Source organism: Cynocephalus volans, chromosome 13 (genome assembly GCF_027409185.1).
Source record: "Cynocephalus volans isolate mCynVol1 chromosome 13, mCynVol1.pri, whole genome shotgun sequence".
Classification (NCBI taxonomy): Eukaryota; Metazoa; Chordata; class Mammalia; order Dermoptera; family Cynocephalidae; genus Cynocephalus; species Cynocephalus volans.
This window is the reverse complement of record NC_084472.1, coordinates 105,162,332-105,189,946: the sequence shown is the minus strand read 5'-3', so window position 1 is coordinate 105,189,946 and position 27,615 is coordinate 105,162,332. Positions and strand designations below refer to the sequence as shown.

At 41.5% G+C, this 27,615-nt stretch overlaps 1 protein-coding gene across 1 annotated transcript in view; it reads right to left on the bottom strand.

The window, feature by feature from the left end:
- LOC134361743 (sericin-1-like) overlaps window positions 1-21,815 on the bottom strand; it is a 30,965-nt gene extending 9,150 nt beyond the window's left edge. The window contains exon 1 of the mRNA XM_063076723.1: window positions 21,388-21,815. Coding sequence (XP_062932793.1) covers window positions 21,388-21,815 — 428 coding nt within the window. The remainder of the gene's footprint in view (window positions 1-21,387) is intronic.
- Window positions 21,816-27,615: the final 5,800 nt, after the last annotated feature.

Here is a 27,615-nt window from a genome sequence, read left to right as displayed (position 1 = left end):
CTTTAATGACCAGCAGGGGCTCACTTCGTCCTACCCACCTTTTACAGTGTTGTATTAAGACCTTCGTTTTACCTCCTTCAATTTCCATTTTATTCGTCCCATTTCTTAATAGCCATCTAAAGGTTTCTATCCTACTGGGACCCATGACTCTCCCCCTTTTAATCTCTCTTAGTTTCACCTTTATCAATGTTTTCTTCTCCACCCCCTGACCATTTTCATAACTATCTAAAATTTCCACCTTCCTGGGATGAGTCTTTTTTTTTTTAAAGATGACTGGTAAGGGGATCTTAACCCTTGACTTGGTGTTATCAGCACCACACTCTCCCGAGTGAGCCACAGACCGGCCCCCCTGGGATGAGTCTTTTGACTCCCCTCTGCTTTTCCTCATTCTCTGGTTAATTAACCCAATGTTTTTTGTTAGTATCTGTAAGACCCATGAGGGCAAGCTGAGACAACAAATTTGATAAGGCTTCTTTAACTCTTTTGGTTTTGCAGCAGTAATCTCACATGGGGTACCCAGGCTCAAGGGGCCCCCTTCATCATAGCATTTGCCATAACCTGAGTAAAGGGCATATTCAAAGGGTGAACATCTGGGTCATTATAAAGCCAGTCCCTCAGGGCTTGCATATGAAGCGTATCGCTGCTTCTTCTGGAGTGCTCCACTTGACATTTATAGGAGGACTTAGGCAGTCCTCCTTCTCAAGGTAAACAGACCTTACAGTGCCTTTTATCCACTTCACCAGGCTGGCTGTTCCCTTGGGAATAACCTCCTGTGTGTCTGGATCACAGCCATTTGTGCTTGTTCCATAGCAAGTTGTGGGTCCTTCATCAACCCAAACATATCCCCCCACTCTACAGCATTTAAAACCAAAGATACTGATCCTAAATTAGTTACTCTCACAATCCATTTTAGTAAAGGGGAGCTGATCATACCAATCCATGAAATGCAACAGTTCCTTCACATCATACCCTGTAGTTTCAATAGTTACTTGGTTTCACCTCCCCCCACTTAGACTACCTTCTTGGTAACCATAGGTCTTAGAGGTATTTCCTGTTGTTCCTGAATAACCTTTCCCTTGGAAGACAGCTTTGAGGCTAGTGCCTGAAGCTCAGACTGACTGAAATCTGAGGTTGGTTTAGCATCAAGGTCTAACCCACTACTCTCTTTTCTTTTCATTTTAGCTATTACAGATAATAACCTAGGGATTGGATAGTTCTCTTTTTTCTTCTTAGTTTGCATTTTCTTATGCATCCAGTGAGCCAACTCCCTGGGCATTGAATCCATCTCTAAATTCCACTGGTAACTTTTTCCTTCAGTAACTGATTGCAACATAGCTGTGGTCCCATACCATGGGTGACCATGTAACCACCCAGGAATCAGAGGTTCCTCATACTCCATCAGGGTATCCTTTTTCTTCCCAAACCACATGTTTCTGTGGATAAGGGCTGGTGTAGCCAATCCCACTTCTGACACCAAATGAGTCAGAAAAAACACAAACTGTTTTTTCTCAGCACAATCATCAACACAGAAGATTTCTGTGACCAAGTATATGGGATTTTTCCCCACACACCAAGCAGTTCTGCAGAGGACACCAGCTGGGTGTCCTCCAATTCAATTCTGACACCATCTACCTGGAGATTAAATCAGATCCTACAGGTTGAGGGTTCAGTCCCCAAGGCTGTCCCCCACTTCAGATGCCATTTGTGAGCCTGGGTTTCTGGAACTTCTGACTGACCAGCCATAAATTGGGTTTCCCATGAACACACCCTCCCTCTTTAGGCTCAATTAATTTCCTTGAGCAGCTCACAGAATTCAGGAAAACACTTACTCATGTAAAGGATACAGATAAAGAGATGCATCAGGTGAGGTATGGGGTAAGGGATGTGGAGCTTCCAAGCCCTTCTCAGGCACACCACCCTCCAGGAACCTTCAGGTTGTTCAGCTGTCTGGAATTCCTCAAATCCTGTGCTCCTGGGTTTTTATGAAAGCTTCATTATGTAGATGTGATTGAAGCATGGACAACCATGTAGGAATGTGACTGGTAAAAAAGGGTCTGATCTAATGCCAATACACCAAGTGGGGACACCCAGCAAGGCCTGTCTGTTCAGATTCTTCTCAGCCTCTCTGTGCAGCCTTCCTTCTTCTTGGGTATGGGGCAGAGCCCCTCTTCAAATGAGTTCTTATGAACTATGATCAGACAAGTCAGGTCAGTGAATTTCTATATTGCCAGCTCCAAGACAGAAAGGTGGAGAAAGGTTAGAACAAATCAGGAATCATGAATAAAAATTTTAAAATATATATCATAATATTACAAGTTTACTTAGTACTATTCTCATTACTGCAGAAGAATTTGTACCCTGAATATGTTTCATTTATTTCTTTGTTTGTTTATTATTTATGTATTCTTTTTTGGAGGCTGGCCAGTACAGGGATTGAAGCCTGGGCCTTGGTGTTATCAGCATCATGCTCTAACTGACTGAGCTAAGCCACCAGCCTGAACATGTTTCAAAGGGTAAAATAACTGAAGGAAACTGGGTGATAATTGTACATGCCAGGATTCCGACTTCAATGATCTGATCTCTGGCAAACAAATACCATTCAGTCAGTCAAAAGATAATGAGCATTTCCCTACCAAGTTCTTTCACAAAATGCATTTTGCTTTCTTCTCTGTATATACCTCTCTGAGTTTTGGATTAGGAAAAGAAGTAGAGAAAAGCAAAAGGCTTACCCATAATTACACAGGTAATAAGCATCAGAGCCAAGGCACAAGCCCAGATTGCATGGATCTAAGTTCAACGTTGGTGTCGCTGCCCCACATAGCTTCAGAAGCACATTGTTCTCCATGAGGATGCCCAAGAAATACCAGGTGCTGTCACCTCTTGGGCTGATGCAGTCAGGAAAGATGAAACCCCCAGAGAATTGTCAAATGGTTCATGTGTTTGCCATTATCTAGGGCCATGGGTGGTGGAGGTTTTTGTTTGTTTGGTTTTGTTTCTTGTAACTCCACAAGGGATTACTCGTTTTAAAGAAACTTATGTGGAACCACCACTTATGTGATGGGGAATTGGAGTGGGAACGAAAAATTCAGCACTCCTATCAGGCAGAGTTTGACAATCACTGACTGTGACAGACTGGGATGATGAGTGTCTTGAAGAAGTGTGCCCTCCCGTTCTGCCTTCTCCCCCATTCTACCCCCTGCTTTCATCTCGCTAGTTGTCAGAGTAACGTTTTGCATGTCCCTGACCATGTCACTCACTCACAGGTGAATCTTCTGTTGAAACCATATTCACAGGTTCTGAGGGACAGATGTGTTCAAACTGCAGACAAGAAGGACAAACTGAGCAGTGATGTAAATGCCATTTAAGGAAAAAAATCAAGCTGCTTACCACACCTCAGACAATCAACAGCATTTGATTCCTACTGATCCTTTTTACAAAATGCCCATTTAATTTCTTCTCTGATAAACTGACAGACTATGTAGACAGGGAGGACATGACTGATGTCAGCTTTGTGCTTTGGCATGGCTTCTGATTCTGTTCCTATATGGTAGTCTCAACAAGACACCAGGGTGTGTGCGCCACAGAGCAAGGGAATACAGCAGCAGGAGGCAGTCGAAGGTGTTTCTGATGGCTTCGGGGTGCTGTCCCCGGTCTTCATCACCTCTCCCTCAGTGCTATCCATCAGCACATTTTTGTTATCCATCTTTCCTCTTCCATTCCTTTTTTCTCCCTCTTCCTTTCTTAACCTTTTTTCCTTCATCCCAGCTTATTCTTTGATATTGTTGAGAGCACCAAGCCATTGCAGAACCCTCCTGATGGGCCACAATTGTCATGAATGGTTTAAAAGATACACAAATTAGTAAGGGTAATTAGACCCAAAGGATGGTGTAAGTCTCCACAGGGACCAGCTCTGAGTTTCTAAATGTTTAATATTATATATGTCCATTATGTCTCAAGAAAGTAGCTGATATCCTCAAAGATAGGAAGAGAATTAATGATGACTTTGATACATTAAAGGAATGATGCAATGTGAGGGAGTCCCATACATTCAAATCCAAATGAAGGAAAAAAATAGACTTGTTTAAGTGTGGGAGAAATTGATCTGGAAGCATAGTGGATGTCAGGTTGAGCATAAGTTGGGAAAAATCTAAACAAATCCAAAATGCAATAGCACAATTGCAATGTGCCAGGTAGTCATCCTCTCTTCCTTTTTCAGTATTGACCAAATTTCTTTAGATTATTTTACTCACATTTCATTTTATGTCTGCAGAAAAACACAGGAGCTACAAAAAAGTGCCATGAGAAAGTAACTAGAGTATCTTAAATCTGGAGGGATTAAGACCAAGGGGCAAGCAATTTAGTGGTAGTCTTTGGTATTATGTTGTGAGCATGAATCGCCACCACATACTCAGACCTTCTAGAAATTATTGTTTTATTTTTAAGTTGCCTTTGACCCTGAGCCATGCACCTTCTGAGACAATGGGAGTTCCATACTCTGTCTGTGGTGCTATTTTTCCTTCCAGAAGTATTCATGAGTCTCAGAGTCGTACAAGATTAACACTCCCAGCCCTCCCTCTGCACCTACTATGTAACCACTGAGCTGTCTGTCCTCTGCCCCACAGCCCGTCTAACATCCTTGGTGCTCAATTTGGAGGGTGGGAAGCTTACTGAAGTGTCCAGGGCCCAGCTTGTGGTGCTACCTCTGTGGTGCTACCTGAGAGCTGAGGTATTCGTCCCCACTAATCTTGGGACCTGCCACCTCCATCCTTTGCAAGAGGAAGAGTTGCAGAGTGAACCACCAGAATTCTATCATGAACATTTTTTTTATATTTACTTTATCACAAATCTATCCATAATCAATGTGGGTTTTTTAAATGCATTTCAAAGCAATCTCCAGATGCCAGTACACTTCTCATATGAACTTTTACAGTTAGGTTCTCTTTTTGCAAGTGAACTGAGGATGACCAGAACCTGCCTTGAATATGAAAATAAGCAGATAACTTGCTGATAAATTTTGAAGTGTAGCTCTGGCTTCAGAATAGTAGGATAACTTAGGTATGAAATCATTTCATATTTAAAATGTGGTGATAGTGGTAGAGTTCTTCATTGCCTCAGTTAACTTTTAAACTTGCGAATTATATGTTGTATGTCAATGTAAAAAGAAAGAGGGAGACATAGAAACCCATCAGGACTGTGGCACACCCTCCCCTTACTGCACGAACTAACAATGCTTGCACAATTACCCACGGAATATTCTTGTTTTGGACTTTTTCCACATCCTAAATTTAGCAAGCTAGAATTATCCTTTAAGCACCACTCTAAGCAACTTTTTGGAAAGGAAGAATGCCGACTCGGGGGAAATCTGTGTTTCCTCATGGTTAGAATGTAATCCTTAACTTAATGATTCTGCCAAGAAGCAGACCCTTATTATAGACTGACGATATAGCAAAGGCATTAATCCAGCAAATTCATTACAAGTTTGTAAGGTTAAAAACGTACACATTCAGATTGAGAAACATGAGAAACAGATTTTGCTGCCAGGCTATGGATTACAGGCATCGTGTTTTATGTGTTCTGGAAATTGTGTACATTGAATTGAATAATTGCCTTAAATGTGCTGGGGGGATTTCATTATTTAAAGAAATTCTATGTTGTGTTTTTATGACGAAAACATCCTTTAAAGTGAGATTTAAGAACTTTTAACTTTTTAGTCTATATACTTTGAAACACTAAAATCTGCAGGTAAAATACGTTTTCCTTAAAGTAAGACGTGCCTATAGACTAAAACAATTAGAAGTAAATTCTTTAAAGTCTTGTTTACAAAGAGAAATGCATAGTGCTATCACAGATGAAGAAAGAGCAATACTGAAGGAACAATATTTGTTCATAGTTATTAGTTTTAGTATTTGAGAAACAAAAGTTTCACTAGAAGAGTCAGCAACAAAATGTGGCTGCATTTTAGGAAAACATTGGTACTTTCCCTTCCACTCCTCATTTTGAGATTAATTTGCATAGTGGAATGAACAAAACTAGCACTGGAATCCAAAGAATGGGCTTTAAGCCCAGCTCTGTCTCTGATTAGCTGGGAGATTCCAACCTTGTTGCTTAATCTTTCCAAGCCTCATCTTCTCCCTCTGTGAAATGGAGATAACAGTAGCTGCCACAGAGCGTGGTTAAGAAGAGCACACAAAAGAATGTATGTGAAAGACTCAAATTCTTACTAAATAGGAGGAGTTTTTGTTTCTAAAGTCATAGGAAGCTATGCAACCACACAAGGGACTAAATAAAAACTCTGTAAGAAATAAGAAAGCTCATATATTTCCCCTAATCATCCTAATTAATACACTTGTCCTTTACGGAGCCTATATACTATGTCACAGGTACTGCATTCAGAATTTGCTTTACTTTATTGAGCATAGCTGATATCCACTGAATATGACATTTGTAGAGAAGTCTGATATGGATAACTGAACTTAGAAAAAAAAAACTTTTCAATTTTATTCAACAGCCAACACATATTTATTTAGCACCTATCATGTGCTAGCCATTGTGCCAATGAACAAGACCAAAATGGGTTCTACTCCCAAGATGCTTACCGTCTAATAGGGGAGATAGACACTAGACAAACAAATATGTGTACTAACCATGATAAGGCATGCGGTGCCTACCTACATTAAACTGGAGGCCTGGTGTGGGCAGGGAGGCCTTTTTGAGCGAGAGGCAATTTAAGCTGAGACTGACCAGAAGGATGACAAGAGGTGAAGAAATACCAGAGAGAAGAGCATATGTAAGAACTATGAGGAAGAATAGAGATTGAACTGTTGGAGAATAAATCTCCATCTTAGTGAGAGAGGGGGATGGGAGGTACAAGATGAGGTAAAGGGACACAGGGGCAGATCATGTAAAGCCTAGTAACCATAGCAAGGAGTTTTAATTTGTGATAATGAGACTTAACCGGAGAAGTAACATCATCTGAGTTAAGTTTTTGATGGAAATGGAATTGTGGACAAGAATGGAAGAAGCCAATTAAGAAGCCTGTTGGCATGTTTCAGGTAAGGTGGACTTGAACTGAGATAGTAACAGTAGCAGCAAGAAAAAAAAGGATGAGTTCCAGATATGTTTTGTAGATAAAAACAATAGGACTTGCTAATAAATTGCATGAGAGGAGAGAAGGAATTAGCAAGGAAGACAGATTTCTGGCTAAATAACTATGCAGATAGGAGGGTTATTTAATAAGAATGAGAAGATTAGAGAAGGAAAAGCTCTGAAGGGGAAAATTCAAATTTCAGTTTAGAAATGTTAAATTTACCCAGGAGAAATACAAAAGGAGATACTGGGTAGGGATTTGAATGTGTGATTGTGAAGCTCAGCAATGGGTGTGGGTGACAGGTCCCCAGTGGAGGTGAACATGTAGATGGTAGGACGGGAAGCCTGAGATCACGTCAGCAGAGAAGGTCGGGCAGTGAGAAGTTTCCAAGACAAAGTCCTGAGGAACTACAGTCCTTCAGGACCAGGAGGCAGCAGGGGATCTGGGAAAAGAAAGTAGTGACAGAGGGGGAAGGAGAACCAGGGCAGGAAGGCTCACCACAGGCAAGAGAGAGAAGGGTTCGCGGAGAGAAAGATCGAGAGCCAAATGTTCTTTGATCTGCATCAGGAAAGTGTTGGCTGAATTCAGCAAGGAGGAGGCTACTGGTGGCCTGAGAAAGAGCAGTTCTGCTTGGATGAGGTAGAGCGTGTTGGAAAGTAAGAAGAGAGAAAGAAGCCATTTCTAAAAAACCAAAAAGAAGTGAATCTAAAAGTACACCAAGTTGATCACATAGCCATTGCATTACTCAAGATTCTCCAGAGAATCAGACCAATAGGGTATAGATAGACAGACAGACAGACAGACAGACAGACAGACAGACAGACAGACAGACAGACAGATAGATAGATAGATAGATAGATAGATAGATAGATAGATAGATAGATAGATAGATAGATATAAGAGGAGAGATTTATTATGGGAACTGGCTCCCCCATTCCCTCCCCCTCCCCTCTCTAATTGCCCTAGATTTCTTCTCTCTTTCTGAAAGAATAATGGTTACTCTGTTAACTTGTTGCCTAGATGATCTGTCCCATGCTGAGAGATGTGATCAGGTCCGCCAATATTATCATAGAGCAGATGCTTCTTCTGTTGCTCTGAAATGGGTTTTGTGGAGAGAGACATTCTCTTCTTTTCTTTGTCTCTGCCAGTGACTCTCCTTGTGTCAATGCACTCCTGAGGTTGGCAGACCATCTGTGTGGTGGTTGTGGTGTCTAGCCACTTTTGCAGCACCCATGGTTGTTGTGGTGGCTGAGGTGGGCCACCCACGTGCAGGTGCTGTTTTTGGCATGCTCCTTGGTACTGGAGGTATGCCTGGTTGTGGGGTGTGTTTGGTCCCATTTTCCATGCCTCTGGTCCCTGGGCAGGCCCCAACGTGCTGGCACCATGTTCCTGGTTGTGGGAGAGGGGTCCAGTCTCCTTCTCCATGTCCCAGGTCCCTAGGCAAGCCCCAAGGTACTGGCGCAGTGTGCCTGGTTGTGGGAGGAGGGTCCGGTACCCTTCTCCATGCCTTGGGTACCCAGGTGGGCCTCGAGGTGCTGGCATTTTGTGCCTGGTGTGGGAGGAGGGTCCAGTTCCCTTCTGCATGCCTTTGGGCTGGGCAGGCCCCAAGGTGCTGGCACAATGTCCCTGGTTGTGGGAGAGAGGTCCAGTCCCCTTCTCCTTGCCTTGGGTCCCTGGGTGGGCCCCGAGGTACTGGCATGGTGTGCCTTGTTGTGGGAGGAGGGTCTGGTTCCTGGATCCATGCCTCGGGTCACTGGGTGGGGCCCAAGGCACTGGCATGGTGTGCCTGGTTGTGGGAGGGTGGTCCGGTCCCCTTCTCCATGCCCTGGGACCGTGGGAAGGCCCTGAGGCACTGGCTTGGTGTGCCTGGTTGTGAGAGAGAGGTCCAGTCCCCTTCTCCATGCCCTGGTTCCCTGGGTGGGCTCTGAGGTGCTGGCACGTTGTGCCTGGTTGTGGGAGGGTGGTCAAGTCCCTGACTCTATACCCTGGATCCCTGGCAGGGCCCCAATGTGCTGGCTCAGTGTGCCTGGTTGTGGGAGAGAGGACCATTCTTCTTCTCCTTGTTCCAGGTCCCTGGGTGGGCTCTGAGGTGCTGGCATGTTGTGCCTGGTTGTGGGAGGATGGTCTGGTTCCCAACTCCATACCCCAGGTCCCTGGGTGGGCCCCAAGGTGCTGGCTCAGTGTGCCTGGTTGTGGGAGAGAGGTCCGGTCCCCTTCTCCTTGCCTCAGGTCCCTGGGCAGGCCCCAAGGTGCTGGCTCAGTGTGCCTGGTTGTGGGAGGGGGGTCCAGTCCTCTTCTCCATGCTTCAAGTCCCTAGGCTGGCCCTGAGGCACTGCTGCAGTTTGCCTGGAAGTGGGAGTGGTGTCCGGTCCCCAGATCCAAGCCTCCCATTCCCAGGCAGGCCCCAAGGTGCTGGTGGTGTACCTGGGCCAGAACTAATTTTTTGTCCTTTGCTTCTAACACAGGGGAACTTCCTGTGGGAACCAGAACTTGGGCTGTGTGGTTGTTTAAATTGCTGCTTTGCTGCTGTTTCCCTAGGGAAGGCTTTTTGTGCGGCTCGGAGTTTAATGGTTGACCTTATAGGCACTTCTGGCTCTCCAGAGACCCTGTGGACCTGTGTTCTGTAGAATCTCTGATCTGGGACTGAGTTTGTTCATCCAACTGCACCCCATGCAATTCTGCATTCCTGACCAGTCTCCTCTGAGTGGTCCTGTACTGACTGGAGGGTAGATCAGCTGTCCTTGCTGTGCCCCAGTGTTCTCCCAGTGGGCCCATCTCCCCAACTGCCTGTGCTGCAAACACTTCCCATGGGATGGGCCGTGCTTTGGTCCCTTGCAATGACTTACCAGCCTCTGAATGGCTCCCTTTTTTCAGCTGTTCTGGTTCCTCGTTCTTGCGTGGGTCCATGGGAACCCTATTAATGGTCTTCCTGTCCTGGGGGCCGCCAAGTCCCTCTTCTCCCCTGCTGCCTCCAACTAACTCCATCTGAAGGGCGCAGCTGCAGCTTCTGCCGGCTCCTGCTCCATGTGCTCAGCAGCTCCAGCCTTAAAGCAGCCACAGCCCGAAATGCTCAGAGCACCTTTTTCTTTCTCTCATCATAGTTTCTCCCACCTTCATGAACTCCGTAGGTCTCTCCTCCTCTTCCCCTGAGCTCCAGCAGCCCCAGCTTGGCTGATGTTACATCTTTATAGTTGTAAATTTGGTTGATTTATGGGAGAGAGTGATGCTGTGGACCATCCATTCCACCATCTTGACTGGATCCCCATTTCTCTTTTTAAAGAACACAAATTTCCTAGATGTGTCCACTGAAGCCTAGAAGACTAAAATCAATACAAATTCAGGAGCACTGGCATTTCACTGTTCACACTGTTGCCTTTAAATAGCATTTCCCCTAGAAGGAACCAGAGCTCTCTGGAGAAATGGTGGCTTCAATCTTGCTTTTCTAGAAAGCCAGCAAACAACCCAAGACTACTGGGTCAGGTTAAAAGGACACAGAAGCCAAAATGAAAAGATTCCCTTTGGCAAAAGATGGAACAATTTCAGTACAAGAAGAATAATGACAATTGAATAAAACTCATCACATCTAAAAATTCCTTAACATCATATGAAACTAACAAGAACAACAGCAAAACTACTCATTATTCTAAAAATTGGTAAATAATGGGAAAGAATCCAGCACTTATCCTGCTTTTCCTGTACAAACTGGACTTCATTGGGACCAAATAATTAGTAGTTGAGGGAAAGTTTTATTTAAGCAGAGTTTCAGGTAACAAATGCAAAAGGAAATACAGAACTAGAAAATTTCCATTTTGTAATTCTAATGAAGTGATGGAAATAAGCAATCGTCATCGACAGCTGCTAAAGCCACCAGGTGAAAGGCTGATGGGGGAATTTATAACAAATCAATCTATCTTATCCTCTGTAAAAGTGGGACAATCAGACATTACGTGCCTCCTGTGACACTGTGAGAAGTATACAGCCACATGCCCCAAGACTAATCCTAAATTTAATCATCTCTAGATCTAACTACCTGTTTACAGGAAATGGGGGAGATAGAGGAACAAATTAAATAACATCGAGAGGGAACACTCTACCAAATCCAGAGTTTCAGACATTATTCAGGATGAATGACCCTGTTTCTTCAACAAATAAATGGTATTTTTAAACAGGGAGGGGGCTATTATAAAGTTGTAAAAACTTGAGAGACATAACCAAGTGCAAACTTTCCTTAATAAAAAAAAAAAATAAGAAACGATAAATGGAGAATTGGGGAAAACATTTGCAGGTTTGTTATTTTGTTCTTTGTTTTAAGACATTTTCCTGAGCAGAGAAATAGGCAGTTGCTGAAGAATATGACATCAGGGAGAATAGGTTAATGATGAAATTGAGAATTTTGAAACACTAAAGGGAATGATTGAGTAGAGAGGATAGAAAAGGAATACTATTACAGTGAAATCTTAAAAAAAAAAAAAATACACATGGCAGGATCCACAGCTTTTGTGGAAGGAATAGCCTTTGGGTAAGGCATTCTTAGATCATGTACTGCCCTAACAAAAAGTACTTATAGAAATATTAAACTGAAAGCACAGAAGGAAAAGAAAGCTAAAAATCCTAGAATCTTAAGAGGAAGAAAGGTATATTGGAGATGTGATGAATTTATATCACAGTGAAACATCTAGTCAAAGATGTTAAGACATCTTTAGTCAAATTTTAAACATGGTTATGACTTGTTATTTTGAGGAATATTTTATGTTAACCATATTCTTTTGTTTGTAGCTATTTTTACACCATTTCAAGGATTTGGGTTTATTAAGATTCATTTGGTGCCTGTTCTACAAATTTTATAAACATAATATTTTTAGTATATTAATATATTTTCCAAAATAATTAGTATATTCTTTCTTTATTTTTTTATTTTATTTTACTCTTTAAAGATGACTGGTAAGGGGATCTTAACCCTTGACTTGGTGTTGTCAGCACCACACTCTCCCAAGTGAGCCACGGGACAGCCTGTAGCATATTCTTTAGCCCAAGTAAGCCTTAATAATCCATGTTAAAAACTCCGTAGCCTGATATACAAAAGGATGGAGTAGTTGCCTCATTCTTAACAGGCATTCAAGGATTGTAAATATTGAACTATCATTTCTCCACTTGGCCTGTAATCAGAAAAGTAGGCTCTGTTGCAAACAACAATTATCTTACAGTCTGTTTCATAATCCTATTACTAATCACGTTCAGACCACACAAACCTCAAAAGCCATAGTTAAAATATTGTCATGCTTTAATCACATTAGTTGTTACTCTTAATAGAATGAAAACAAGCAAACACTTCTTTTTTACTTTCTCTCACTTTTGTTTTTCCTTATAAAGACGTTTTCACCCCAAATTGTTTACATATGGATCTTTGGAAAGCTGAGAGATATTGCTCAATGCTTAGTCACAAATTTCCTGGAATTTAATGCAGTCTTCCATTTCTCCTTAAAGAAAATGTTTTAAAACATAATCTTTTTATGCATAATCACAGTCATATATAATTTCACATAGGTACGTAAATATAATCACATACATGCTTTGTAAAAAAAAAAGGGGGTCATTTTTTCCTTTCCGCTTTTTGTTTTGCTTAGCCCCTCCATCGTCCTCTTATCCTGCCCTTACATCAACATCATCCTCCCAAGGTCATCTGTCCATGCTGAGAAACTGGGATGTATCTTCCCGTATTTTCTCCTTACTCAAGATTTCTTATACCTACACAGATGTGTGAATCTACACAGAGGGAGCATTGATTTTTTAGAGCACTGTCTTATAAGCAGGGGCTCATAGCATCTCTTACATCTTACATTCACCATTTAAAAATGCCTTATGGACTCCCCTCCTGGTCATCTGGTTTAGCTCCACGTCATTTTTTAAAAAATGGCTAGAGACAATCCACTACTGGGTATATACCCAAAGGAAATGAAATCAGTATATTGAAGAGACACCTGCAGTCCCATGGTCACTGCAGCACTGTTCAAAATAGATGGAATCAGGGCCGGCCCGTGGCTCACTCGGTAGAGTGCGGTGCTGATAGGGCCAAGGCCCCGGGTTCGGATCCCATATACGGATGGCCGGTTCGCTCACTGGCTGAGCGTGGTGCTGACAACACCAAGTCAAGGGTTAAGATCCCCTTACCGGTCATCTTTAAAAAAAAAAAAAAAAAAAAAAAAAAAAAAAAAAAAAACAATAGATGGAATCAACCTAAATGTCCATCAGTGGATGGATGGATTAAAACACGGTGCTATATATACACAACAAAAGAAACGAACTACTGTCATTTGCAGCAACATGGATGGAACTGGAAACCATCATGTTAAGTGAAGTAAACCAGGCACAGAAAGACAAATACCATATGGTCTCACTCATACGCGGAATAAAAAAAAAAAAAAAAGTGGTTCTCACAGAAGTAGAGAGCAGAATCATGGTTACCAGAGGTCAGGAAGGGGGTGGGGGGAGGTGAAGAGGTGAATTAATAGGTACAAAGCTACAGGTGGATAGGAAGAGTAAGTTCTGATGTTCTAGGCTAACTAGAGCTAATAATATTATATTGTATATTTCTAAATAGCTTAAAAAGAGAACCTTGAACGTAATCACCACAAAGAAAAGATAAATGTTTAGGTGATATCTATCTACCCTAAGTGAATCATTGTACAATATATGCATGTATTAAAACAACACACTGTATGCCACAAATATGTACAATTAAATTTTAAATTCTCCAGTGTGAATGTTTTTGATGAACCTTTACTCTGTTTTCAGGTTTTTGCTCTATAAATAGTGATGCAATGAACCTACTTATTTTTTTTTAATGGTCTACATATCCTTCCTTACATATTGCTATTTGTATTTGAAAGTCTAGGGAGTAGAGTTGGTCACTGAATTTGTTTATTCTTTTAAGAGATCTTGCCAGATTGCTTTCTAAAAAGTGGAGAAAAAGAGTCAGGGAGAGAGGAAGGCAAACTTGGATAAAAATGCCTTCTTCATGAATTTAAATTGTGTGGACTGAATGAGGGGATAGATACAGTGTAAAGACCAACCCAGCTGACATTATTTTTAGTTCTTTTCCTAAGACTGTGGGCTCCCCTAGGTCACTACCTGGGCTTCTGTTAAGTGGGTGATTTTCCAGGACTGTATAACTGAAGGTTTAGAACGAGAGGGTGAAGTGGTGAAAGACACAGGCTTTGGAGCTAAAAGGACCTGAGTTTTTATGGGAGCTCTACCATTGTGGGCTGTGAGATCATGGGCAAGTGACTCAGCTTCTCAGAGTTTCAATTTTCTCATCTGCAAAATGAAGATAATGATGCCAGTCTCAGAGGATTGCTGGAAGGAGGAGATGTGTGTAAGGCCCTCACAGAGTGCCTTACACTCTGTGATAAATATGACAGGTTATTCATCAAATGCCTTCACGCTAGCGCTTTCTCACAATGGTGTATCATTATGTCCCCTGCAAATGAAAACCTGTTGAAGGCAGGAACTGTATCTAATTCATGTTTGCATCTTTATATATCCAGTTCCTAACCTGGTTTTCCCTCCTACCAACTATCTCAAGGTCAGTTAAGTAAACATTGATTAAAATAAGAGCAACAACTACAAATTTAATTGTAGACAATTTCAGATATATAAAGAAGACCCATGTCCCATCACCTGGCTTCAATAATTGTCAACATGTTGATAACAGTTTTCACCTTCTCTCCACTGCTTCTTCACCACCACCTCCCCATGGAGTACTTTAAAGTGAATCTCAGATATCATATCTTTTCAACTACTAATGATTGTGTGTATTTCTTTTTTTTTTTTAAAGATGACGGGTAAGGGGATCTTAACCCTTGACTTGGTGTTGTCAGCACCACGCTCTCCCAAGTGAGCCACAGGCTGGCCCCGTTTGTGTATATTTCTAATAGCACTTCTAAAAGGGTGGTCTGCAGGCCCCTGGAAGTCACCAAGACCCTTTCATGCGGTCTGCCAGGTCAAAACTATTTTTATAATAGTATCAATATATTTGTCTTTTCATTCTCCTTCTATCATGAGTATACGGTTGAGTTTTCTAACAGATTGAATGCAGCCGTAGACCTGAGAATCCAGCTGGCTCCTGTTAAACCACATGTGAAAGTTGCACATTTTTACACACCTGTTTGTAAAAATGTAAAACGATGCCACTTTTGTCATTATTTCGTTTGGAAAATATGTTTTTCATAAAATGTCTGTATTTAACATGTAATAGTTTTATTATTTATTTTATTTTTTAAATTTTATTAATATATCTTTTTACATTCTATGATGTTGTTGCAGAGCAGTTGGGAGGGAGGCGGAGAGGGGAAAGGGGAAGGAAATGCGATGGAAGAAGGAGGAAGCAGGAAGAGGTGGGATTGAGGCCTGGGCACCCCCCTCATTACCACAGGAAAGATTGGGGGGCTTCCAGCAGTGGCTTGGTCATTGCTGGGCTGGGTGATGTCAGGAGGGTGTGGCAAAAGCCCTCACCCCCCACTACTGCAGCTTGGGAACCTGGGGCCCTTCTTGCAGTGGCTTGGTGGTCATTGCTGGGGTGGTTTCCCATGTCAGGGGGACATGGCTGAGGCCCTTGAACCCCACAACCCTGGTTGGGGAGTACCCAGGTTGCTTCCTATGGTGGCTCAGTGGTCATCACTGGGTCAGTTTGGCATATTGGGGAGGTGTGATGGAGGCCCTTAGTCCCCTACTATCCAGGCTCAGGAGAGCCCAGGGCACTTCCTGCAGTGGTTCAGTGGTCGTCGCTGGGCTGGTTGCACGTGTTGGGAGGTGTGTGGCTGATGCCCTCGGCCCCCACCCTTTAGATTGGCTGCGGGTGTCAGGGAGGCCCCTGGACCTAGCCACTTTTCTGGCTTGGTAGCCCATGGGACTCTCTGTCGTAGGTGTTATAGGTGTTCTTTGGTGAAATGAGACCTTTACTACTTAACATCAAACTTTTTTTTTTTTTCAAGGAATTGTAGTTGTTATGTCTTCTGCTTCCCCCCACCCCCAGGTTTTTTTTTTTTGTGTGTGTGTGTGTGTGTGTATGTGCATTAATTTATTTATTTTTAGCTCCCACCAATAAGTGAGAACATGTGGTATTTCTCTTTCTGTGCCTGACTTGTTTCACTTAATATAATTCTCTCAAGGTCCATCCATGTTGTTGCAAATGGCAGTATTTCATTCGTTTTTATAGCTGAGTAGTATTCCATTGTGTAGATGTACCACATTTTCCGTATCCACTCATCTGATGATGGACATTTGGGCTGGTTCCAACTCTTGGCTATTGTAAAAAGTGCTGCGATGAACATTGGGGAAGAAGTACACCTTCGACTTGATGATTTCCATTCCTCTGGGTATATTCCCAGCAGTGGGATAGCTGGGTCACATGGCAGATCTATCTGCAATTGTTTGAGGAACCTCCATACCATTTTCCATAGAGGCTGCACCATTTTGCAGTCCCACCAACAATGTATGAGAGTTCCTTTTTCTCCGCAACCTCGCCAGCATTTATCGTTCACAGTCTTTTGGATTTTAGCTATCCTAAGTGGGGTGAGATGGTATCTCAGTGTAGTTTTGATTTGCATTTCCCGGATGCTGAGTGATGTTGAGCATTTTTTCATGTCTGTTGGCCATTTGTATATCTTCCTTAGAGAAATGCCTATTTAGCACTTTTGCCCATTTTTTCATTGGGTTGCTTGCTTTTTTCTTGTAAAGTTGTTTGAGTTCCTTGTATATTCTGGATATTAATCTTTTGTCAGATGTATATTTTGCAAATATTTTCTCCCACTCTGTTGGTTGTCTTTTAACTCTGTTAATTGTTTCTTTTGCTGTGCAGAAACTCCTTAGTTTGATATAATCCCATTTGTTTATTTTTCCTTTGGTTGCCTGTGCTTTTGGGTTCGTATTCATGAAGTCTGTGCCCAGTCCTATTTCCTGAAGTGTCTCTCCTATGTTTTCTTTAAGAAGTTTTATTGTTTCAGGGTGTATATTTAATTCTTTAGTCCATTTTGAGTTGACTTTAGTGTATGGTGAAAGGTATGGGTCTAGTTTCATTCTCCTGCATATTGATATCCAGTTCTCCCAGCACCATTTGCTAAAGAGGCAGTCACTTCCCCAGTGAATAGGCTTGGTGCCTTTGTCAAAGATCAGATGGCAGTAAGTGTGTGGGTTGATTTCTGGATTCTCTATTCTATTCCATTGGTCAGTGTGTCTGTTTTTATGCCAGTACCATACTGTTTTGGTTATTATAGCTTTGTAGTATAGCTTAAAGTCAGGTAGTGTTATGCCTCCAGCTTTATTTTTTTTGCTCAGCATTGCTTTGGCTATGCGTGGTCTTTTATTGTTCCATATAAATGTCTGGATAGTTCTTTCCATTTCTGAGAAAGATATCATTGGAATTTTGATGGGGATTGCATTGAATTTGTATATCACTTTGGGTAGTACGGACATTTTCACTATGTTGATTCTTCCAATCCAAGAGCATGGGATATCTTTCCATCTTCTTGTATCCTCTCTAATTTCTCTCAGCAGTGGTTTGTAGTTCTCATTATAGAGATTTTTCACCTCCTTGGTTAACTCAATTCCTAAGTATTTTATTTTTTTGGTGGCTATTGTAAATGGGCAGGCTTTCTTGATTTCTCTTTTTGCATGTTCACTATTGGAGAAAAGAAATGCTATTGATTTTTGTGTGGTGATTTTGTATCCTGCTACTGTGCTGAAATCATTTATCACCTCCAAGAGTTTTTTTGTAGAGGCTTTAGGCTGTTCGATATATAGGATCATGTCATCTGCAAACAGGGACAGTTTGACTTCATCTTTTCCAATCTGGATGCCATTTCCTTCTCTTCTCTGATTGCTCTGGCTAGTACTTCCAACGCTATGTTGAATAGGAGTGGTGAGAGTGAGCATCCTTGTCTGGTTCCTGTTCTTAAAGGAAAAGATTTCAGCTTTTCCCCATTCAGGATAATATTGGCAGTGGGTTTATCATATATGGTTTTAATTATGTTGAAATACTTTCTGTCTATACCTAACTTATAGAGGGTCTTTGTCATGAATGAGTGTTGAATTTTATCAAATGCTTTTTCATCATCTATAGAGATGATCATATGGTCCTTGTGTTTGATTTTATTAATATGGTACATCACATTTACTGATTTGTATATGTTGAACCAACCTTGCATCCCTGGGATGAATCCCACTTCATCGTGATGAATAATTTTACGTATGTGTTGCTGTATTCTGTTTGCTAGTATTTTAGTGAGGATTTTTGCATCTATATTCATCAAGGATATCGGCCTGTAGTTTTCTTTTTTGGTTATATCTTTACCTGGTTTTGGTATCAGGATGATGTTTGCTTCATAGAATGAGTTTGGGAGAGTTGCGTCTGCTTCAATCTTTTGGAATAGTTTGTAAAGAATCGGTGTCAATTCCTCTTTGAATGTTTGGTAAAATTCTGCTGTGAATCCATCTCATCCTGGGCTTTTCTTTGTTGGGAGCCTTCTGATAACAGCTTCAATCTCCTTTATTGTTATTGGTCTATTTAGATTTTCTACATCTTTATGGCTCAGTTTTGGGAGCTTGTGTGTGTCTAGAAATTTATCCATTTCCTTCAGATTTTCAAACTTGTTGGCGTATAGTTGTTTATAGTAGTCTCGAATGATTCCTTGTATTTCAGATGAATCAGTTGTAATATCGCCTTTTTCATTTCTAATTTTTGTTATTTGAATCTTCTCTCTTCTTTTTTTTGTTAGCCATGCTAATGGTTTGTCAATTTTGTTTATCTTTTCAAAAAACCAAGTTTTTCATTCATTGATCTTTTGTATGGTTTTTTGGGTTTCAATTTCATTAAGGTCTGCTCTGATCTTAATGATTTCTTTCCATCTGCTAACTTTTGGTTTGGATTGTTCTTGTTTTTCTAGATCTTTAAGGTCAAGTGTTAGGTTGTTCACTTGCCATCTTTCCATTCTTCTGAGGTGAGCATTTAATGCAATAAATTTCCCCCTTAATACTGCTTTTGCAGTATCCCACAGGTTTTGGTATGATGTATCATTGTTTTCATTAGTTTCAATAAATTTTTTGATTTCCTGCTTGATTTCTTCTTGGACCCATATGTCATTAAGTAGAATGCTGTTTAATTTCCATGTGTTTGTATAGTTTCCAGAGTTTCGTTTGTTATTAATTTCTAGTTTTAATCCATTGTGGTCTGAGAAAATACATCGGATAATTCCAATTTTTTTGAATTTATTGAGACTTGATTTGTGACCTAATATGTGATCTATCCTGGAGAATGATCCATGTGCTGCTGAGAAGAATGAATATTCTGAGGTTATGGGATGGAATGTTCTGTAGATATCTGCCAAGGCCAATTGATGTAGGGTGTTTTTGGGGTCTTGCATTTCTCTGCTGATTCTTTGCCTAGATGATCTGTCCAATACGGACAGTGGGGTGTTCAGGTCCCCTGCTATTATGGTATTAGTGTCTATTTCCTTCTTTATGTCTAATAGAGTTTGTTTTATAAATCTGGCTTCTCCAACATTGGGTGTGTACATATTTATGATTGTTATGTCTTCTTGAGGGATCAATCCTTTAATCATTACGTAGTGTCCCTCATTGTCTCTTTTTATGGTTTTTAGTTTGAAGTCTACTTTGTCAGATATAAGTATAGCTATTCCAGCTCGTTTTTCTTTTCTGTTTGCATGGTAAATCTTTTTCCATCCTTTCACTCTTAATCTATGTGAGTCTTTATGGGTGAGTTGGGTCTCTTGAAGGCAGCAAATAGTAGGGTCCTCCTTTTTAATCCAGTCAGCCAGTCTGTGTCTTTTGATTGGGGAATTTAAACCTTTTACATTAAGAGTTGTTATTGAAAAGTGTAGATTTATTCCTAGCATTTTATTGATTGTTGTTTGGTTGTCTTAGGTGTCTTTTGTTCCTTGCTTTCTGATTTACTGTTTGTTTTCTGTGTTTGTTAGTTCCTTAGGTTGTAGATAGCCTTTTTGTTTGTTTGTTTTCTCTTCATGAATGCCATTTTTATTATACTGGTGGGTTTAGATTTTTCTTGGGTTTTTATGGCAGTGGTAGTTATTTTTCAGGAACTAAACCCAGTACTCCCTTGAGAATTTCTTGTAAGGGTGGTCGTGTGGTGGTGAACTCCCGCAGTTTTTGTTTGTCTGAGAAATATACTATTTGTCCTTCATTTTGGAAGGATAGCCTTGCAGGGTAGAGTATTCTTGGCTGACAATCTCTGTCTTTTAGTATTTTGAATATATCATGCCATTCCTTTCTGGCTTTTAGGGTTTGTGATGAAAAGTCTGATGTTAGTCTGATTGGGGCTCCCTTATAGGTGATTTGATGCTTCTCTCTTGCAGCTCTTAAGATTCTCTCTTTGTTTTTGAGTTTTGCCAATTGGACTATAACATGTCTTGGAGAAGACCTTTTTGGGTTGAATACGTTTGGAGATCATTGAGCTTCCTGGTTCTGAAGATCTGTGATTTTTCCTATACCTGGGAAGTTTTCTGCCACTATTTTGTTGAATATGTTTTCAATGCAATCTCCTTTTTCCTCCCCTTCTGGAATACCCATGACTCGGATATTTGAGCACTTAATGTTGTCTGATATCTCTCTCAGATTTTCTTCAATGCCTTTGATTCTTTTTTCTTTTTCTTTTTTTTTTTTTGTATGCTTTTGTTATTTCAAACAGCCCATCTTCAAGTTCAGAGGTTCTCTCTTCAACTTCGACAAGCCTGCTGGTTAAACTCTCTGTTGTGTTTTATATTTCACTGAAGAACTTCTTCAGTTTGGCAAGTTCTGCTACATTTTTTTTCAGGGCATCAATTTCCTTGTACATTTCCTCTTTCAGGTCCTATATACTTTTCCTCGTTTCATCATGATGTCTAGCTGAGTTTTCTTGTATCTCATTCAGTTTCCTTAGAATTATCACTCGAAATTCCTTGTCAGTCATTTCAAGGGCTTCTTGTTCTATATGATCTAGAGCTTGAGATTTGTTATCTTTTGGTGGTGTGCTTTCTTGATTTTTCATATTTCTGGTATCTTTTCTTTGATGTTTATTCATTGTGGCATGGGGTTTCACAGTCCACAGGTTTGACACTATTGTCTGACTAAGATGTTGCTGGGGTTGCCCATTTGGTATGGCTACCTCAGTGACTACTCAGTTGGCCACTAGTGCCTTGCATGTGTGGTTACCTCGGGTCTTGGGCCTCTCCAGGGAGCCACCTCTCTGGTCAGCTTGGACTCTGCTGGGCTGCTGGGTGATGGGGCGGTACCGCAGGGTGTCGCTCCTGCGACTGCTGCTTCCCCAGGTGCTGCCGCTGCCGCCGCTCATGCCACTTCCGCCAGCTCTGCTGCCGCTGTCCCCGCCATCACTGCTTCCCCCGCTCCCACCGCTACCACTGGTGCTTCCTCCCCCGCTGCTGCCTCTGGCAATGCCGGCGCTGGTGCTGCTCATGCCGCCGTTGCCGGCTCCTTTACTGCTGCCACTGCCACCGGTTCCTCCGCCACTGCCGCTGTTGCCGCTACCACTGGCATCCCTTCCGCCGCTGCCGCTGCTGTCGAGGGCGCTGCTGCCGAGGGCACTGATGCCACTGCTGTCGAGGGCGCCGCTGCCGCTGCTGCCACTGCCGCCGGCTCCGCTGCCTCTGGGTCCTCCTCTGCTGCTGCTGCCTCCGGCTCCGCTGCCGGCGATTCCTAACATCAAACTTTGTATCTGGTGTGGGTACTTTGTTTTTTCTGTCATTTCTGTGTTGGATTATTTGCTGTTCCCACCATTTAAACTCTGTGCTGGAACTAATTTGTTGTCCTTTGCTTACTTCTAAAATGGGGGAACTTCCTGTGGGGACCAGCACTTGAGCTCTGTGGTTGAGCTAAATTGCTGCTTTGCTGTTGATTCCCTGGGAAAGGCTTTCTGTGCAGCTCAGGTTTTAATGGTTGACTTTACAGGTACTTCCAGGTCTGGAGAAATCCAGTGCACCTGGGTTGTGTAGAACCTCTGGTCTGGGCCTGAGTCTTTTCATCAAACTGCACCCCAAGCAATTCTATATTCCTGACTGGTCTCTACTGAGTGGTCCTACACTGATTGGCAGGAAGATCAGCTGTCCTTCCTGTGTCCCAGTGTTTGGCCAGTGGGCCCATCTCCCCGACCCCCTGTGCTCCGAACACTTCCCAGGGGATTGGCCATGATCTGGTCCATTGAAATGACTCAGTGGCCCTTGAGTGGCTCCTTTCTTTCAGTTGTTGTGGCTCCTCACTTCTATGTCAGTCCATGGGAACCCTGTTAGTGGTCTTGCTGGCCTGGGGGCCACCAATGCCCTCCTCTCCCCTGCCACCTCCAAGCAACTTCATCCAAAGGGCACAGCTGCGGCTTTTGCTAGCTCCTCCTCTGTGTTCTCAGCCTGGAAGCAACCAAGATTCAAAGTGTTTGGTGCAGTTTTTTCTTTCTCTCATTGTGGCTTCTCCCGCCTTCATGCACATCATAGGTCTCTCTTCCTCTTTCCCTGAGCTCTAGAAACCCCAGCTTGGCTGTCATTGCTTTTTAATAGTTGTAAATTGGTTGATTTGTGAGAGAGTGTGACACTGAGGACTTTCTATTCTGCCATCTTGTCTGGAAGACTGGGTATATTATTATTATGCTTAAAAGAGGTAAATCGATGTATAAAAAATTTGTCTGTTTTAATTTCTAATATAGACAAAGTCTATCTAAATATCTGTGTCACATAAAGAAAAACTCTGAGATTCTCAATACTTTCTTAAAATTTTTCAATTGAGATTTAATTCACAAACCATAAGATTCATCATTTTAAAGTTAACAACTCAGTACATTTTAGTGTATTTGCAAGGTTGGGCAACTACTACCACTAGTTAATGCTAGAACTTTCTTATCACCCCAAGAGAAAACCTCATACCCATTAGCTGTCACTCCCAATTCTTCCCTCTTCATCTGTTGGCAAACACTATTCTACTTTCTGACTATTGATTTGCCTATTCCAGACATTTCATATAAATGGAATGATACAAGATGTGGCCTTTTGTCTCTGGCTTATTGCACTTAGCATAATGTCTTTAAGGTTTATTCATGTTGCAATATGCATCAGAATCTCATTCTTTTTTACGACAAAATAATATTCCATTGTATGTATATATCACATTTTGTTTAACCACTCATCAGTTGATGGACTTCTGGGTTATTTCCAGTGTCTATTATGAATAATGCTTGTGTGAGGAGGGGGATAAAGTATAATGCCCTCCAAACTGAGAATATACTTTGAGACTGAAGGAAACAGGTAAACCCATATGATTTAAGAAGATATTTATTACAGTGGTGACTTACATACAGGAAAGCCGCATGCAGTGAAGATTCAGACATCTACGGCAGTTCAGAGCTCTGGCTCTCTGGTGTTAGATGATGTTTATACAGCGAAAACCCCTGTTACTAAAAATAACTTCAAGCAAACATCTGAAGAAAAATAATAACATCATTTACCAGGTGTCTTATGATCCATGAGGCAAGGAGTTTTGTGATGTTAGTGCTCTGACCACTGACACCACCTGCTGAAATAAATTATTCACTCCCTGAAACCTATGTTCCTTTTTCACTTGTCTTTAGGTGGATGTAAAGCTGGTCAGTGAAACAAAGGAATGAGGTTAAACAGGAGTCATCATGGAGGATGGAGCAGAAAATAGCATTAGCTTTGTTCACCCTCTAACAATGCTGCTATGAACATTCATGTCCAAGTTTTTATATGATATATGCTTTTATTTCCTTTGGCTATACCTAGGAATAGAAATGCCAGGACATATGTTTAAATCTATGTTAACTCTATGTTTTTAAGAAACTGTCAAACTGTTTCCCACAAAAGTTACACCATTTTCCATTTCAACCAGTAATGTATGAGCAATCTCTCTTCTAATTTTATCACATCTTTGCCAAAATTTATTTTCAGTGTTTTTGATTCTAGCCATCCTAGTGAACATGGCTCAATAATTTTTAAGAGTGCAAAGGGTCCTGAAACTAAAAACTTTGAGAATTGCTTTTCTAACTAATAGACTTAAAGAAAATTACTAGTAAAAAAAATTTACTAATAGATTTTTAAAATATCTATTTGGTAATCAAGTTTGTTTGGGGTAGATCCAATTTGCACTTTTGTACAGCATTATTAATAATGTCCCCTTGAACTCTCAATATGTTCTGCTTAGATGATAAAATTAAATGAACACCATAATAACTGATTGACATTCAAATTTCTCCGGTTGTCTTAAATATGTACATTTACAATTTGTTTACTGAAAATAAGATCCAACATTGCTGCTTAAGATATCTTTTAAACTTTTACACTGTATCAATTCCCCCTCCACTCCATTTCTTTCATGCCAGTTATTTATTGAAAAAAAAAATTGGGTAATTTGTGGAATTTCTCACATCCTTAGTGTGACTAATTACACTATCTTGGTGTCTTTTGTTTCTTAGTATTCTATCCTTTTTGTCATCTGGTAGTAGAACTAGAAGTTTCATTAGATTTAGGGTCAATTTTTGTGCAACAATATTTCACAGGTGGTGTGTACTTCCTATTTCTTGCATCAAGAGACACACGATATATGGTCATCTTGCTTTTAGTGATGTTAGACAAATCAGTGAGTACAGGTTTTGTTAGCTCGATCCAGCTGTTATAATGTTTCCTATCAACCTCTCACCTTGTGACTGTAATTGCCATGGGTGATTGTTGCCTTATCCAGTGCTTCATTAGGAGGTGTGAATAGGGCCTTTCTAATTCTACTAGTTCTGCTGCATTTATTACCCTTACAGACTGTTTGGGTACCCTAAAATACATAGAATAAATGCTTGAATTTTTCCCTCATAAATACTAATTTTGAAAATAAAGAGTTGGTTCCTTAGGTGATCCAAAGGTGAATAATGAAAGATTTTTTTTTTTTTTTTTTTTTAGTATTACTATCAGTTAATGGATTTGATGTTTTAATTTGTTGTAGTCATTATTCTTTTTCATTCTCAAATTGTTCCATCTTTGGCCAAAGGGTGCCCCTTCATCTTGGCTCTTGGGTTCTTTTCACATAACCTTGGTAGCATTTCATAGCTACCTTGGTTTCTGGCACAACGGAAGGCCACAGGCTTATCTTGTGCAATTACTGCCCCAGTTCTGAAATGACTCATTTCCTAAAGGCTTGCTGGTTCCTTGTAGTGGACTGTCATTGCTTCTTGGCATGTTCAGTGGACACAACTAGAATATATGTATTTTATAGAATGGGAAAAAGTAATCATGAATTCACACTGATATTGTCAATTCAAATGTCAAATTATAGAATTTATATCTAACTTCATTGATTTGATACTTGTATCTCTTTTATTTTTACCTGAAAACCTTGTTTTTGTTTTTGTTTTTAAAGATGACCGGTAAGGGGATCTTAACCCTTGACTTGGTGTTGTCAGCACCACGCTCTCCCAGTGAGCCAACCGGCCATCCCTATATAGGGATCCAAACCCGTGGCCTTGGTGTTATCAGCACCACACTCTCCCAAGTGAGCCATGGGCCGGCCCCAAAACCTTGGTTTTTAACAGTATTAAGATAATTACTTATTTGCTATTTTATATACATATATATATATATATATAAATTATATGTAATACATGTATAGCATCCAAAGAACAGTAAAGTATTATTACTGATGATACTATTACTAAATGCAGTTTCTTTGTCATTCGTTTTTGTCCTTGGTATATAGCACACTAAAAACATATAGTCAAATTAATGAGTTTTAAAATCAGTTTCTTATTTTTGTATGTGGTTGTGCTAGTGACTCTATGAGGGTACTTCAAAAATTTGTGGAAATAGAATTAAAAGATAATACAAATCTTTCTATAACTTTTTGAAGTGTCCTTTTATATACTTTACATATTTTTTTCTTTTAGGAAATGCTGTTATTTTCTCTTAAAAAATAATTGTTAAACATTTACATGATTCCAAAGTCAAAACGCAGTATATATGGAGAAGTCTAGCTTCAATTCTTATTTCTTTCACCCTGTTCTTTTCTTATGTGTAAGCATTTCTATTAGTTTGCTATTACTACTTCCACTGCTTCTTCTCTAACATGTAAGCACACGTCATTATTCCTATTTTCTCATCTTTCTTACAAGAAAGACAACCTGTACATGGCCTCCGACCTGCTTTTCTCATTTAACGATATTTTCTGGATTTCCATGTCAGTCCACAGAGATGACCCTCTTTCCCCTGTAGCTGCACAGAACTGCATTGTGTGGACGTACCGTGGTTTACTCAGTCAGCCCTCTGTGGATGAATACGTGGGCTTAACAAACATTTATTGCATGACTAGACTGTGCCAGGCACTGGGGATAAAGACACGGTCTCTGGCTTCAGGGAACTCAAGAGTGTGGAGGGGGAGATCGCTGCAATACAAGAACTGTCCTCATAACAAGTGAGAGCTGATCCACTTAGCACGAGGGGCACAGGGAACAGCATAGAAACGCTCACACACAGGAGGGACACAATACCCGTCCATTGATTGGCATCTTGCCCCCACACTTGGACCTTTATACGGGAGAATACCCTTGAGAGAAAATGGTTATCAGTAGCTGCAATGGCTTAGGAAATCATGAGTGCCACCAGTGGGTCAGAGAAGCGAAGGCCGAATGAAAGAGGCAGAGAGGGACGGTCCTAAGCACAAAACTCCCCTGAAAAGAGGAAACGTAAGTTAGTGCAGGAGCTGTGATTTAACAACGAGCTAACACCTACGAGCCTCTAGAACTTTCCGACGACCAGACAGTTCTAAACAGTTCACATTTATTTAACTCCTCTATTTCTCATAACGATTCTCAGGAGTAGGGACCATCATCACCCACATTTTTCCGATGAAGATATCAGGTCAGGGAGAGGTTACCGAACAAGGTCAAACAGCAAACATGAAATAAAGGCAGGCAGGAAGGAAAGGAGGGGGGCAAGGAAGAGACAGCGCAGACACGACGTTTGCAGGTAGCGTGCCCGTAAGTGGTGCCCTCTGCACCGTGGGACAAAGCACTGCGTGTCGCCTCCACCACAACCACCTCCCCGGGAAGAAAACGGAGTCACACGTAACCCTTGCACCGCGCCCCCGGGAGTCCAGATCGGAAGACCCTGCAGAGTTTTTCTGGACCCCTGGGGGCCCGGAGGCAGGAGGGCACCCGAAGGCTGGAGGCGACCTGCCTGGGCCCAATAGGCAGGGACAGGCGCTGGGCTTCCCCGGAGGGTCCCCGACGTGGCCAAGCCACCCAACGCCCGAGTTCCGGCTCTCTCTGCTCCCGCCCTCTCCTTGTCACACGTGACGTTTGCTTCCTCGGGCTCCGACGACACTGGAAACTATGAGCGTCAGTGACAGCTTCCCAAGAACGGCCTGGCCCGGTGACCAGCCCGTAGGGAGCCGAAGGTCAATCAGACGTCAAGTCCACGCTCAGGGAAGCCGGCGGCGGGAGACGGCGTAACCCGAGGGGTCCC